Source organism: Narcine bancroftii, chromosome 9, assembly GCF_036971445.1.
Source record: "Narcine bancroftii isolate sNarBan1 chromosome 9, sNarBan1.hap1, whole genome shotgun sequence".
Classification (NCBI taxonomy): Eukaryota; Metazoa; Chordata; class Chondrichthyes; order Torpediniformes; family Narcinidae; genus Narcine; species Narcine bancroftii.
Window position 1 is genome coordinate 105475641 of NC_091477.1, and position 16124 is coordinate 105491764.

Genomic DNA, 16124 nt, shown 5'->3' on the forward strand with positions numbered 1-16124 from the left:
GAGCTCAGAGTATATATTGGGTGACAGTATAGACTGAATGCTCTTCAGACAGGAAGTTGCAAGTTGCAAATCTTTCCAATTCTCACACCAATACCCTTAGATCACAGGATGAAACCATCTGCTGATACAGATTCATTGAACAATTAATTAAAACAGGGACTCAAAGGAACTCAACGTTATTACTTAATGAAGAGGCTCAAAAGCTGAAATAATACTGTATTACAATCTCAACATTGACCTAAATGTTACATTGAGCAATGGTGCCCAATTATTTCAGTTGTGCTGCAATTTGAGTATCAAAGACATATAATTTGCATATATTTTTATTCCTTTACACTGAACTTATTTACAAAAAGATACTGGTAGTGCAGTCAAAATGTTTAAATAATGTTTCCAGAACATTATTTAACTCTTTTTTTTCTTTGGAGAAAATAGCACTTACCTTGAGCTGTGGTTCTTTTTCATCCAGAAGTGAAATGATTCCAGCTATAAAATACAAGTAAGACAGGAATAAATCTTCTATCCCAATGATATTTTCCAAGACCCCTCCTATAATCCCTCAATATCTATAATAACTAGAACCTAGTGTTTTGAATAAATTCAGCAACAGGACACACTACAGCCTTCTGAAGTACAAAATTACAAAGTTTCATTACTTTAAATTAAGAAATTTCTCATCTCAATCCTTAACAGCCTAACTTTTATTCCTCAACTGTGTTGCCTAGTTCTCGACTCCCTGGGCCCAGGGGAACTATCTTGATGAAGGGCTCAAGCCCGAAACTTTGGTTATGTATCTTTATCTTTGCTATATAAAGTACGCAGTTTGACCTGCTGAGTTTTTCCAGCTTTGTGCTTTTACTTCAACCATGGTGTCTGCAGACTTTAAAGTTTACTCTGGACAGGGGAAACATCGACTCTGTCAAGCAATTTAAGAATTTTGTAAATTTCCACGAGATCTCACCTAATCTTGATAGAATACAGTCCAGAGCACTCAATTTCACAACAGAGCACACCCACCATCCCTGGAACCAACAATTGAATTTTCAGTGTCCTCCATCAATAGCAAATAAATCCTTTTTCCAGAAAGGAAACCAAAACTGCACATAATATTCCAGACACACTCCCACCAGGGTACCAGGGTCACATAGAAACACAGGAAGGGTTATTTACTCCTGTATTCAAATCTTCTCACGGTAAACGCTGACAAATCATTTGCCTTTCTAATAACTTGTCTAATCTACATAGAGACACAAGAGACTGCAGATGCTGGAATCTAAAGCAAAAATCAATTTGGTGGAGGAACTTATCAAACTCGATAAAGGGTTTTGACCCAAAACATCAACAATTCTTTTCTTCCCACAGATGCTGCTTGCATTGCTGTGTGCATCCAGTAAACTGTTTACTGTCCGACCTACAGTATATGATGGAAATTAATACAAAAATACTTGGGTTTCTTTGTACATTAACACTACCATGCTACAAATGCATAACTTTTCTGTTTTGTTAACAAAACTAGATAGCCTCATTCTTCAACATTATATTCCTTCTGCCTTATTCTTAGCTACTCTCTGAGCTTGTCCATATCCCCTTGCTGCTCTTCACACACTTCTCCCATAATCACAACTGCAATTAGGTTAACATCAACAGTAAACTTGGAGATTAGACATTTGGTCCTCTCTGTCCAATCATTGATATAAATTACAAATAATTGGAACTCAAACAATAAACTCTGCAGTACCCAACTAGTCAGCACCTAACAACCTGAGAATGATGCATTTAGTCCCAGTATCTACCTTCTGTACGATACTAATTTTCAATTAATGACAGTATGGAATCCCAAATTCCCAAGTCGTAATCTTGTTAATCAATCTCTGTGCACTTTACAGAAAGGCTTCTCTAAACTCAAAAACAGTAAAGCCCCTGGTATCCGGCACCTTTGGGTATTGGTAAATGCCAGATATGTGTGTAGCAGCGCTATGGCGGCACTACAACTCCCAGGAAGCATCAAAATGGCGTGTCAAGCGCATGATTCTGGCTTTTAAAAGGTTGCGCAGCTGATGAAGAGTAAATCCATTTTATTCACTCTAGAAATGCCTTGTGTGGTTATTTCGTCACGTCCGCTGCGATTTCAGTGATCACAATTGGTGATCCCGACGAGTCCAAAAACACATTTTTGGACAAACATGGACTCTGCAGCCATTGCTGTGAAGCTACCACCTTTCTGGAGAGCTGACCCTGAACTGTGGTTCCAACAGGCTGAAGCACAATTTCACCTTTGCAAAGTTGAAATGGACTCCACTCGTTATTACCATCTTGTCAGTGCCCTGGACCAGGATGTCACTAAGAGGGTTGGCGACTTCCTACGGGATCCACCACATACCAGCAAGTATGGCACTTTAAAAGCTCTTTTATTACATATATATGGTATGTCTTGTAGGGAAAGGACAGCCAAACTACTACATTTCGAAGAGTTTGGAGTCTGCACCCCTTCAAAACTAATGGATGAAATGCTGTTCCTGGTAGTTGGCGAAAGGCCCAATATTAGTCAAGTAGCTCTTTTTAGAGCAAATGCCAGAGGATATTAGGTTCTTGAAGACCCAAGGGCTTTAGCAGTGGAGGCAGATAAAAAGCTGGATAAAAAGCACAAGGAAAGACAAGTCTGCACAACCAACCCCTCTGATATTGACCCCTTGTCACACTCTAGTGCTCTTAGCATATCACTCCCTACAAGCAGGCAACACCCCAAGACAAGCAAGCAACCTGTGGACACCTCGTCTTGGTGTTATTACCACAGGCATTAGGGAGCAAATGCCCACAAGAGCCTTCAACCCTGCCTGCTTGTGTGAAATGCCCAGGCCAACCGCCAGTAAGGGTGCAGTGGTTGGCAAGAAACCTGTAAGCCTACCGAATGTATCGGACCAGTTGTCCCAATAAAAAATTCTGGTGGACACTGGTTCAGACGTTCGTGTAGTTCCACCCACCGGTTTTGACACATGCCACTGTGCTCAGCTAGCCAGCTTTAAATGCAGCCACTGTCCTTTCTACAGACGCTTCAGGTATGGCCATAGGAGGTGCACTTCATCAATATGTCAACGGGCAATGGAAATCTTTAGCATTTTTCAGCACCATCTTCGTGAAGCAGAGAAGAAATACAGTGCTTTTGATAAGGAGCTTTCGACCATTTACCTGTCGATTCAACACTTCCATTTTTTTTGGCAGGCAGTGATTTTACTATGTACACCGACCATAAGCCCTTAACATTTGCATTCTCCAAGGTTGCAGAGCCCTGGTCAGCTTGACATCAACTGCAATTATCATTTATTTCAGAATTCTCCACAAAAATATTACATATTTCCCAGAAAAGACAATGTAGTAGCTGATGCACTTTCCCACTCTGCTCCACTTGAGGTTGCGTCTGTAGATCAAGGTATTGCCTGCACAGCTTTGGCCACAGCCCAAGAACATAATCGTGAGACAAATGCTTGTCGGACTGCAATCATGAACCTGCAAATGAAAGATGTCCAGTTTGGAGTTAATGGCAAACTACTCCTCTGTGATAGATCAATGGGACACCCATGCCCAGTAATTCTGGCATTGTGGAAACGTCAAAAATCTGACTCTGTGCATGGTCTCTCACATCCATCAGTTAAATCGACTTTTGCATGGTTTCGGACAGGTTCATGTGGCACGTTCTTAAAAACGATGTTACACAAATAGCGAGGTCCTGCATTGCCTGCCAAAAAGCAAAAATTCAGCAGCATACTAAGGCATCACTGCAGTCCTTCCAGGCAGTTGCTCGGCGTTTTACTCACGTCCACGCGGACATCGTTAGTTCGCTTCCTGTTTTAAGAGGACACTGTTACCTTTTTACAGTAATAGACAGGTTTACACAGTGGCCCGAGAACATGCCTAAGGTAGACACTACTATAGACACTTGCGCTTGGTGTTCCTGAGTTCCTGGGTGTCTCGTTTGGTTTACCAGCACATTACTTCGGATAGAGGACCACAATCTACTTCCTCATTGTGGAAGGCCTTATTCCACTTGCTCATCACACAAATCTTTATCATCCCCAGTCCAATGGAATGGTGAAAAGATATCATCGACATCTCATGTCAGCCTTGATGGCTCAGTTAGAGGGCCCAAATTGGGCTGATGAGCTGCTCTGGGTATTACTGGGCATTAGAACAACTCCAAAAGAGGACCTCCAAGCTTCATCTGCAGAGCTCATGTACAGTGCACCATTGGTGGTTCCAGGAGAGTTTATCTCTTACCTTTCCAACTCTGGAGATGACCCCAAGGAACTGTTGAGCAGGCTAAGGGAGATTGTAGGAAAATTGACCCCTATACCACCATCGTCACATGGAAACCCTCTTCTTTTGTGCCTGAAGACCTCAAAAACTGTGAATATGCTTTTTGGTCGGTGCTGCAGGGCCATCATCGGGTGTGTGCTTGTGGTTCCGCCGCCATGAAGATTTACAAGTGTATTATTTCGGGAGATGAGATGTTCTCCGATATCTATAAGATCAAGGAAGATCCGAAGAGCATCCCTTATGAGGTGGAGGGGAAGCTCATTTGCAGAACAGAAGGAGCGATTGATGACTCTTTAATTGGTGGCAATGCTTCCCAATAATGTCCAGTCGAGCATTCTGAGAATCACACTGTCAGTGGTATTGACATTGTATTGAATCACCATCTCAAAGAATTGACCTTCAGCAAAGATAACTACATGATTTACATAAAGCAGTACCTGAAACGCCTGAAAGAAAGAGTTCTAAAGGAAAACCCCGAAGGATTGGAAGATTTTACTAGTAATGCTAAGGCTACTGTTTTAAACATTCTAAAAAAATTTGGAGACTATCAGTTTTATTCAGATGAGAGATTGAACTACGAAGGCGAAATTGGATTATTAGATTACCATAATGATGAAACTCCATATATGATTTTCTTCAAGGATGGTTTGGAAATTGAGAAATGTTAAATCTGCTGCCTGCAATTCATCATGTTTAATTCATCAATCATAATGACCTGAAATGTTCCTGTTACCTGCAATAAATTTGGATCTGGTATCACTGAGCTGATTTATTGCAAATGAATATTGTTTTAACTGAGTGTAATAAAGTGCATTAATTCCAAAAAAAACCTGTGAATATGTCTTCATCCGAGGGGGAACACTTGACCATCCTTTAAAGATGCCCTACAAAGGGCCTTATAGGATACTCAGATGAGCTAGGTCGACCTGTATTTTGGACATTAGAGAGAAGCCACAGTCTTTCACTATTGACAAGTTTTCCACACTCCAGCTGCCAACAGTCTATTGCAGAGGTTGACAACCTAAAAGACAAACAAACCTTTCTGCCAGTTCGGGGGTGGGGGGGGGGGCTCTGTGGTGGCGCTATGGTCGCACTACAACTCCCAGGAGGCGTCAAACTGGCCATGTGGTGCACTTGATGGCGTCAGCACTTGATTCTGGCTTTTAAAAGGTTGCGCGGGTGATGAAGAGTAAATTCATTTGATTCATTTTAGAAATGCCTTATATTGTTATTTTGTGGTGTCCACTGCGATTCAAGTGGCCACAAGTGTATTTTCCAGTGGCTTGAGACTTACTCTTACAATGCCTGACTAATACACCTGCATTAAAAATAAATAGTTTAAAAGACAAAAATACTAATACTGTATTTACACTGAACAAACTTCACCTTGCATGAATATATAAACCTTAAAACATTTTACTTTATTTTCAGTCACATTCTTAGAAAACATTTAACCGGAGCTGCATCTGCAGATTCCTCCCCCTATTATTTCTTTTTTTTTTGAATTTATTTTCTTCAATTTTTTTTGCCTGTTGCTTGGTTGCCAAATGACTTGAATTCCAGACACCAATCCAATTTTTTATTCAGGCATCTGCCTGATTTTTGACACTCCTCAAAATGGTCTCAGGCCCAAATTGTCGACTGCCTTTTATTTTTTATGGATGATGTGTGACCAACTGACTTTCTGTGCACCTCTGTGCATTGCAGAAAAGCTGAGAAAAAGTGATGTTCATTTAATGACTTGGAACACAATGTCTGAAAGGATTTTGAAAGCAGAAATCTTAAATCCCAGCAATACCTGAATGATAATTTGAAGTAGGGGATTAGGCCTATTTTAGACTTTTTTCCATGCCATTCATTTCTATGATGATAGTTCTATGATAATCCTTCTCAAACTGTTTATCCAGCAGAAAATCATGAATAATGTGTTTCTTCCAAGTCAATGATATTATTTTCAGAATAATTATGAACAAGTTTCATGCTATTAAATCCTAATTTTCTCAGCAAACCTAGCACCCATTTCAGGACTTGCACACTTGACAGGTGAAATTGATAATTTCATGAAGATCAAGTCTGTTCTTCTCCACGACAATCACATTTCCCTTGTTTGCCTTGTTACAGAGTTCTGTGTTGTGTAATGGCCTATGTGTTGTGTCGTTTTATGTTAAAAAAAGTGACAGTTTGCCTTTAAGAGCCAAGGTGAAGGTGGACTGCTGAGAGAGTGGAAGACAGACTGAGCATGTGCAGAAAATGAAAAAAAAATTTCTGAACTTGGACGATAAACCACCACTGGGTGGTACTGTGGAGTGGAAGAAGGCCCAGAGCATGAGTCATGGTCTGGAGGACAGTTTAGAATGTTGGGATTTCAAAAAGGGAAGGCAGCCAGAAGGATCCGGACCAAGCCAGTTGTTCCTTTCTCTGCAAGCAACACAAGACAACTTTGAATTTTGTATTCTCTCTCTCAAAGATCTTTCGGCTTCAGTTTACCAAACAAACTGAATTTTGTTTATGATCTTTGCTTCAGTTGAGATCGAAGTATTGTTTCTAAATTTTTCTGTGGGCTGGTTGGAAATATAACTTAGACTTTAATTACATATGTTATATTTAAGCTGTAGAATTTATTAGTTTTACACTGTTATAGGAATTTGCATAGTAACCAGTGGGCATTGTTATAAAAGGGGGGATTTTGAATTAAAGTTTTGAAGGTGAATTTTTGTTCATAAAGTAATTGTTCATCTTTACCCCCGTGTGATATGCCTTCTTTGTGGTTGCTGGTTTGATCTTGTTACAGCCTTCATATCCAAAAATTTTTAGAACTGTTTTGAATTAATTCTGTGCCTTCACAATCTTTTCAGATAAAGAATTACAAAGATTAAACACCCACTTGGTGCAGAAAAATTTCCCTACCTCAGTCATAAATTACTGCAGCATTGTCATTGGTGTGGATCAGGGAGACAGAAAGCAGAAACACATTGCTGCTTCACATGGTCTAACCATGTGGTTCTGATGCAGACAGATCCATACAGGCTTTAAATACCCTTTTAAAGGAGCCAACAGTGTTTTTTTTAAATCTACAACCATATGATTTGTCCCAAGATGGCCGCATCTACACGGATGCAGACACCAGGGGAGCAGTAGACTGGGACAGGGCACCAGATATGGGAGTACACAGCCCATTGAGTAGAAGCTTAGAGGAGACACTACAGGACAGTGACCTGTGCTGGGCAGTGGACCAGTGAGGGGATCAGCAGCTGAAGGACTCACGGGCTGCTGGAGACGGGCTTATGGGAACCAGGTATTGGAACCAGGTTTTGAGAGGGTGCTGGGCAAGAGGGATACCTGAGGGGACTCAGGCACTGAAGCATTCCTGATCTCATTGGAACTGGAGCTCAGATTACCAATGGTTTCACTGTAGTCTGTATGGCTGTAGGAGTCTGTAAGAGAGTGGCAAGAGGGAGTGCTCCAGGCAAATCCATTCACACTCAGTATCTCTGAAAGGACTGTCTTTTGCTTCTCTTTCTCCTATTGTTAGGGAACTGGGCAATGCACATGGCAACTTTTTATTTGCCTTATGGCAACAAAAGTTGAAGTACATCATGTATATTACATTTTTGATGTTTTATATGCGACAATAAAAGAAACCTATAAACCTTGAAATTCTCTTACCCTTTTTCTGAGATTGTGACCCGACCCTAGACACCTTGGAGGAAAACATCGCCTTTTATTCGCCTAATTGAGTCCTAATCCTCTTAATCTCTGCTCATACAGCAAATTTACTCCAGCATTATGAATTCACAAGTTTTACCAACTTTGATGGAGCCTTCTACTCCATTGGTCAGTTCTGTGAACTATCATCTCAACCCCTCCTTTTCTGTGTTTGCCATCGCTCCTTCCCACTTTTACACTTGGTAGAGAGTCCTGACATAAAATTTTGATTGACTACCTCTCTCCATAGATGCTGCCTAACCCACTTAATCCCTCCGGCTACTCTTTGTAACACAGCAAATTTAACTTTCCTGAAACAAATTACTGCTCTTTTCTCTGCGACAACTATATACCTTTGTAGATTCAGGAACAAAAACAGTGCTGCAATTCTACTGCGCTAATCATTTGTCTTACTGAAATTTCTAAAAAAAAACATACTAATTTGCCCTTCTAAATATGAACAAGGACACCCAATTCCTTTAGAACATCAACATTATCTAATGTTTCACCTTCTTTAATGCCACTACCTTCACATTATATTGTACATATTATGTTCTTGGCCCCATGCATAAACACTTGAACTCTTTTTACGATTTCCTCCCCATTCAAAGCAATCCCAACTAATTTTGTGTCATCAGCAAACTTAGAAATATGCCAACTAGTATCCTGGGGAAATCTTTGATACTGTAAATAAATGGGGCCAAAGCAATGATTGCCACGGTAACACAAGTGGCAGGTTGTCAACCAGAGGGAAGGTGGAGGGAGGAAAAATGATTGTCAAATAACCAATTCTAAAACCACCCCCAAAAAGATGTTGAGGAATCATCCAAACATGGCTCATTCCCTGGATTGATCTATTACTAAGTTTTGCAATATCCCATCCTAACTCATGTCAACCCAACACACCTTTCCTAATTTGAAGAAACAGGGTTTTTTGCTCTTACCTTGTATCTGTATCAGTTATTTGATACAATCTTTTATGACAAAGTCATGAATGAGTTAGGATGGGATATTGCAAAACTTGGGATAGTTCATTAGTTTCAATGAATTTTCCATGACAGATCAGTAAGTTCACTCGTCTACTTTCTCCCAAGTTCTCCCCCTCAGATTAGTTCTCCCTTACCCACCCTGATATTAGTGATCGGCTCATCTCACTTCTGATATTTTCCCGGATCTGTTAAAAGACTTTCCTGCACAGGACTGGACAGCCTGCACTCACGCCCTTCCTTGGAGTCACCCACCTCGTAAATAGGGGTCAGTGTGGCCCCGGGTTGCGTTGTCAATGCACTGAGACGGCTCGAGTCATTCTGCCCCCACCCCCCCCCCCCACCCCCACCCCCACTCCACCGTGGCGATCCCCGCGTTATCCTGCCGCACAAGTTAATATGAGTGGGTGCACGGCCCGTTCCTCAGGCCTCGTTCATTCAATGACTCAGCCGTGCGTGGGGGTGGGGGTGGGGGTGGGGGTGGGGATGGGGGGGTGGGGGTGGGGATGGGGGGGTGGGGGTGGGGATGGGGGGGTGGGGGTGGGGATGGGGAATCACAGACTCGTCCGCGAGTAGTTCACACCCCTGAATGTGCCACAGCGTGCAGGCCTGCCGGTGCACAAAACCAAAATGACCGGGCCATCCATCTGAGCCCCCCCCACCCCCACCCCCACCCCCACCCCCACCCCCACCCCCACCCACTCCGACACCAACGGCAGTGCCGACCCGAACCGTGGGCCAGCATCAGCCGGGACCACGGGGTGACTCGGCCAGCCCGACTCACCGGCCGAGGTGATCATGTTCGGCTCCCGTCCTCTGACTGGCTCAGTGCACCGGTGCTCGCTCACGCCGCGCGCGCCCGCCCGCCCGAATCGTGGCCGCGCTCTGACTCAGGAGATTTCACCCGCAGAACCCGTCCTCCATTCCCCCCAAGGGCCCCGGTAGCCCATGGTCGCCGTCCGCTCCCGCCTGCGTAACGACAATGACTTCAAATAGACCTTCATGTAAATAATCAGCTATTCGCATTGCAATGATCACGGGGGGGGGGGGAGGTGGGGGGGGGGAGGTGGGGGGGGGACTGAGAACCTTCGCGCTCTTCGGTTTTTAATGGCAGGCAATGCTTTAGACAGCTCCATTGAAGCCCTTCCTTTGGCCGGTGAGAGGGTGGTAAATGGTGTGGAAAGCAGCAGAGGAGGAGAGTGGCCCTGACGGGACTCGGGCCCCGATTCTCAAAAACAATGAAGAGAAAATAAGGTGGGACAATCTATGGTTAACATTAGCTTACACTTTTGTGGTCATGGTGGGGAGCTGGCTGATGGAGGACCTCAGTTTTCTTCAGGCTGACTTCCAGGCCAAACATTTTGGCAGTTTCCGCAAAGCAGGACGTCAAGCGCTGAAGAGCTGGCTCTGAATGGGCAACTAAAGCGGCATCGTCTGCAAAGAGTAGTTCACGGACAAGTTTCTCTTGTGTCTTGGTGTGAGCTTGCAGGCGCCTCAGATTGAAGAGACTGCCATCTGTGCGGTACTGGATGTAAACAGCTTCTTCATTGTTGAGGTCTTTCATGGCTTGGTTCAGCATCATGCTGAAGAAGATTGAAAAGAGGGTTGGTGCAAGAACACAGCCTTGCTTCACCATTGTTAACGGAGAAGGGTTCAGAGAGCTCATTGCTGTATCTGACCCGACCTTGTTGGTTTTCGTGCAGTTGGATAATCATGTTGAGGAACTTTGGGGGACATCCGATGCGCTCTAAGAAAACTGAGGTCCTCCATCAGCCAGCTCCCCACCATGACTACCAGCCCCCCCACATCTCCATCGGGCACACAAAACTCAAAACGGTCAACCAGTTTACCTATCTCGGCTGCACCATTTCATCAGATGCAAGGAGATAGACAACAGACTCGCCAAGGCAAATAGCGCCTTTGGAAGACTACACAAAAGAGTCTGGAAAAACAACCAACTGAAAAACCTCACAAAGATAAGCGTATACAGAGCCGTTGTCATACCCACACTCCTGTTCGGCTCCGAATCATGGGTCCTCTACCGGCACCACCTACGGCTCCTAGAACGCTTCCACCAGCGTTGTCTCCGCTCCATCCTCAACATCCATTGGAGCGCTCACACCCCTAACGTCGAGGTACTCGAGATGGCAGAGGTCGACAGCATCGAGTCCACGCTGCTGAAGATCCAGCTGCGCTGGATGGGTCACGTCTCCAGAATGGAGGACCATCGCCTTCCCAAGATCGTATTATATGGCGAGCTCTCCACTGGCCACCGTGACAGAGGTGCACCAAAGAAAAGGTTAAAGAAATCTCTTGGTGCCTGCCACATTGACCACCGCCAGTGGGCTGATAACGCCTCAAACCGTGCATCTGGGCGCCTCACAGTTTGGCGGGCAGCAACATCCTTTGAAGAAGACCGCAGAGCCCACCTCACTGACAAAAGGCAAAGGAGGAAAAACCCAACACCCAACCCCAACCAACCAATTTTCCCCTGCAACCGCTGCAATCGTGTCTGCCTGTCCCGCATCGGACTGGTCAGCCACAAACGAGCCTGCAGCTGACGTGGACTTTTTACCCCCTCCATAAATCTTCGTCCGCGAAGCCAAGCCAAAGAAAAAAAAGAAGACACTTTTGTGAGGATATGCTGTGATACATCACTCGGCCACCAGGGGGCCGAGAGACACGGCACCCGGCCTAATGACATCCGACCACCAGGGGGGGGCCTATGGTATAAAGCCGAGGTCCCGACCGTGAGCTCTCTCTTTCTCGCCGGGATCACGCTGTGAGCACTGCTAGCAGCCAACCAGAGATTTGTGTGAGTGGAATGAAGGTGTGTTGCCTGTGTTTTCCTCCTTTGGTGCAGCCTGCCACAACTTATTCCACTCACATAAATACAGCCAGCAGGCAAAGATTGCCCCCAACCTGGCGATCCCACCCAAGCAGGGTGGACGAATCCTTCATGGTTGAGACGTGTGCGACCCTCCCCCCCAAACCTGGGGGAGACTGGCTCAGACACGGGGATGAGAGTGAGGACACCAGACCCCCTCCCCGGTCCCCAGGGAGCCCTATGTCCATCAGTGGAGGCAACAGTCCCCAGCCTCAGCACGATCAAGGCACCTAGAAATGAATCAATGCCAGCACCTAGAAGCGATGCTACAGCCAGAACGCCTGGAACGAGGCCACCGGCAAACGCACGCACTTCAGCTGCTGGAGACATTGTTTCCTGAACCACGCTTGCTTGATGATGCCAGCTGTGCACCCGGAAGACCTTTTCACGCTGCTAGTGGCCCAGCTGGGAGACCGCCCATACGTGTTAGTCCAGGACTGCGCCTCATACAGGGAAGCTATGGACATGCTCCAGTCCCACCATCTCCAAGGGGGAGGCGAGTTATGCGCAAGACACCTTCTCCTGACCAGAAGACAACAACCAGGGGAGTCCTTCCAGGATTTCATGCTCTCAGTAAGAGCCTTGACACGGGCATGCAACTTCCGTGCTAGAACCCCACAGAAAATAGCACTGGACTTGATGAGGGACATGCTGGTGGCGGGGGTCTGGTCAAATGAAATCTGCCAGAGGTTGTTGGAACAAACCATGGTGTCCTTGGAAGAGGGTATGAGGGTGGCAGAGGCGATGGAGACTGATTGTTGAGTTGTTTATTGCATTGGGTACTGGGATCCAGTGAAATATCCAGGCAGGTCAACCCATACCCAAATACAGCAGGTAGTGGATTTTTAAATGTGCAGGGTAGTGTTACTGGTCAAAGAGCAGGGTAGAGAAAAACATATAGTTAAACAGATGCAGATACATACCTTTTGCCAAGGAGAGGTCCATACACGAGTCCAATCACAGCAAGAAATAAAGAGTCTTTGAATCTGAAATTTTGTATGTATAAGCAAACAAATCTGCCCAATGGAACGAGGAAGAAAGGAATATGTCTGGATGGGATGGGTCCTTTAATATATGGGCAATTTCCAAAGGCAGCAGGAGGTAGAAATGGAAGTCGATGGAGTAGACATTGTTTGCATGATAACCTGAGTAGGGTTCACGACCCTGTTGGCAAAGCAGTTCCCATTGCAACCTATGATCCATATGGACAGGATAGTTGCTAGGGTGCATCTGTAAAAATAGGTAAGAAACATTGGGCATGTACTGTATTTCTTTAGGCTTCTGACGAAGTAGAGCAATTGAGCTGTAACTTCAATGGATAATGTTGATCTTTATTGTCATTGTGCTGGTAGACCAGCCAAAGAATCAAAATCAGCATCGACCGGAATATAAAATACTTTACAATAAAAACATACAATAAACCATATGCAATTAAAGCCACACTATTCTAAAATAAATTGCTAAATATTACTGATTATAAAATACAAGCGCAGTACCAATCAGCACAGTGAATTGGTGTTTAGTATTATCACAGCTTCATAAAAAAAGCTCTTTTCAAGCACGAGCGAAGGCTCCTATAGCAGCTACCGGATGGTAGGAGAGTAAATAGTTCACGGTTAGGGTGTGTTACGTCTTTGATAATCCTCACCCTGCTCAAACATTGTTCCCTATAGATAGATTTGATGGTAGGCAATTGCATTCCAACAATCTGCTGAACAGTTTTCACTACCCGCTGGAGTGCCTTATGTTCTTGTACAGTACAATTCCCATACCACACCGAAATATTGTATGTCAGCATGCTCTCAATTGTGCATCTATAGAAATCCACCAGAATTCTTGAGCAGAGATGTATCTTGCTCATGCATCTCCAAAAATAAAGATGTTGTTGTGTCTTTTTTGATCAAAATTGATGAACTCAAGGACCAAATGAGATCAGCAGAGATATGGACTCCCAGGAATTTAAAGCTCTGTAAATGCTCCACTACAACTTCATTGATGTAAATCGGGACGCGAGTGTGGCTTCCTGTCTGTTCTTTGTCTTATGAGTATTGAGTAACAGCTCTAAGCACATGACTAGGTATGCCATCCAGTCCTACCTACTAAGGATGGTCCATCCATCTGTAATGGAAATCGAGAGAGGTAGTTCACTCAGTAAAAGATCCACCTTGAAAGAGACTTCCTTATTCTCTCAATCAAAATGAACACAAAAATAATTAAGATCCTCTGAGAATTTTAGTGGGTTGCAGCTAGAAACAGGTACTATGACAAATGATATATAATCCGTGATAATCTGTATTCCTTGCCACATGCCATGAATCCGAGGATACAAATTGCTCTTCAATCTTCTGTTGGTATATATATTTAGCCCAAGAGATTCCTCTCTTTAAATCGGTGCTGGCTAATCTATATAACTGGTCTCCAGATCTAAAGACTGAATCTGTATCTTTGATCAAACAGTGAACTTCACTGTTCATCCAGTTTCTGGTTCACGTATATTTTAATTTTCTTCTGTGATGTTACTCCATATATACACCTATTTATATACTCAATAACAAAGTTGGTGTATATATTGACATCAACCTGTGGCAAGAGCAACAAACATACTCCAGCCTGTATTTTAAAAATGTTGCTGAAGAACCGAGTCTGCCACCTCCAGCCTAATCTTAATAGTCTTAGTTACAGGTTTAACCTGTTTGATGACTGGATTGTACTTGGGAATCATAAAATCATAAACATTGAAAGATGGTCAGACTGACTAGAATGAGGGAGGGCAGTGGTTTTGTACACATCAGCCACATTTGTGTAAACCTAATCCTGGGTTTTATTCCCTCTTGTATTACATATCACCGGAGGTGCAGTGCTAATTTTTTAGGTGCCGGAGCTCACCATAAATGGCAACAAGGAGGTCTTGGGAGACCTGGCCTTGGAGGTCACCATGTTGTATAAGTGAGAGCAAACAGGAGGATGAGGAACTAGGACGACTGGTCATGGAAGGTACAGGTAGGTGCCTTGTATGTCCAGAATAGTGCTCAGCAGGAGGGGAGGGGTGGGGTGGAAGAGGGAGAGGGCCGCCGACCACCGCCTGGAGCGATGAGGTGTCAGATCAGCTCTGTAGCAGCCCGACAAGGTGCCAGAGCACTGCAACTCTGCATGTCACATTTAGATGAAATCTTGGGAGCACAGATTGTAAATTACAGTGATTAAAATCTCCACATACGATAAAGGCACCATCAGATATAATGTCTGCAATTTGCCAATAGCAGCATAAAGGACTTCATTGGCTGCTTTAGCATTCGCACCCAGAGATAAACAAACTCCTACAGTGATGATGCAATAAATTCTCTTGGGAGATAAAAAAAAGGCCGGCACGTAATAATCAGATACTCCAGAGCAGTGAGTGTCAGCAATGTTAAGTTAGTGCACCATAGTTAATTTACATCGGTGCACAACTCACTTCCCTTACTTTTTCCCATCACCTGTTGCTGTGCTGTATGTCCAATTTTTTTAAAATATAATTATTTTCGTATTATCCACCAGTGAATGGACTTTTCCCAAGAATCCCATACAACAGGAATTCACTCTTGAGGAAAAAAAATCAGGATTAGGTGGTATTGTACCACATGATAGCATTATATATCAATTGCAATACAATAGCAATAGATGGCAATAGCGTGGATCTCCCAGTGGCAACATATTTCAGTTCCCTGACCCATTCCCATGCTGACATGTCTGTCTATGGTCTCATGCACTGCCAGACTGAGACCACCCACAAATTGGAGGAACAGTACCTCATCTTCAACTACACTTGCCTAACACAGACTGGAAATTGAATCTGGAAAATAGGTGTATTGAGCAATTTTCTCACCAAACAATCTTGCAGAGGTTACCTAAACTCTCAATTGAAAGAAAGCCAAAAATTATATAAAAATACTACAACTGCATTGTTAATTAGGTTTACAGTAATTTTACTATCCCCTATATCTTCTCTCTTGTGCCTGCACACCAAAATGCTCTAGATGCAAGTAGTTTGATCATTATTATGGCATTTTCCTCAGCCTGCTTTTCGAGAGAGTAAGGGGGTCACTAGAATACCTCCTAACAGGCAAGTTATTTTGAAACATCAGCAAGTTAGCTGGTTGCCAAGTCCATTTTTCTACATTTCTTTCTCACTATTGATAAAGTAAAAGCCACCAGGCAATGGACTACATTCTAACAGTTTCAACCTAAATATAAAA

The 16124-nt window shown here is 43.8% G+C and overlaps 1 protein-coding gene, 1 long non-coding RNA gene and 1 pseudogene across 5 annotated transcripts in view; 2 read left to right on the forward strand and 1 right to left on the reverse strand.

Annotated features, from left to right (window-relative positions):
* psmd1 (proteasome 26S subunit, non-ATPase 1) overlaps positions 1-9950 on the reverse strand; it is a 93550-nt gene extending 83600 nt beyond the window's left edge. Inside the window, exons 1-2 of the mRNA XM_069897161.1 lie at positions 9787-9950; positions 443-486 (exon numbers count right to left, since the gene is read on the reverse strand). Of these exons, the coding sequence (XP_069753262.1) occupies positions 443-486; positions 9787-9802 (60 nt within the window). The 5' untranslated portion in view covers positions 9803-9950. The remainder of the gene's footprint in view (positions 1-442; positions 487-9786) is intronic.
* On the forward strand, positions 4429-5140 carry LOC138743050 (translationally-controlled tumor protein homolog; annotated as a pseudogene).
* Positions 9951-10160: 210 nt separating the features above from the next.
* Positions 10161-16124, forward strand: part of LOC138742576 (uncharacterized) — a 33867-nt gene continuing 27903 nt past the window's right edge. For all 4 annotated transcript variants that reach the window (XR_011344268.1, XR_011344270.1, XR_011344269.1 and 1 more), the window contains exons 1-2: positions 10161-10256; positions 14748-14889. This is a non-coding gene — a long non-coding RNA (uncharacterized lncRNA). The remainder of the gene's footprint in view (positions 10257-14747; positions 14890-16124) is intronic.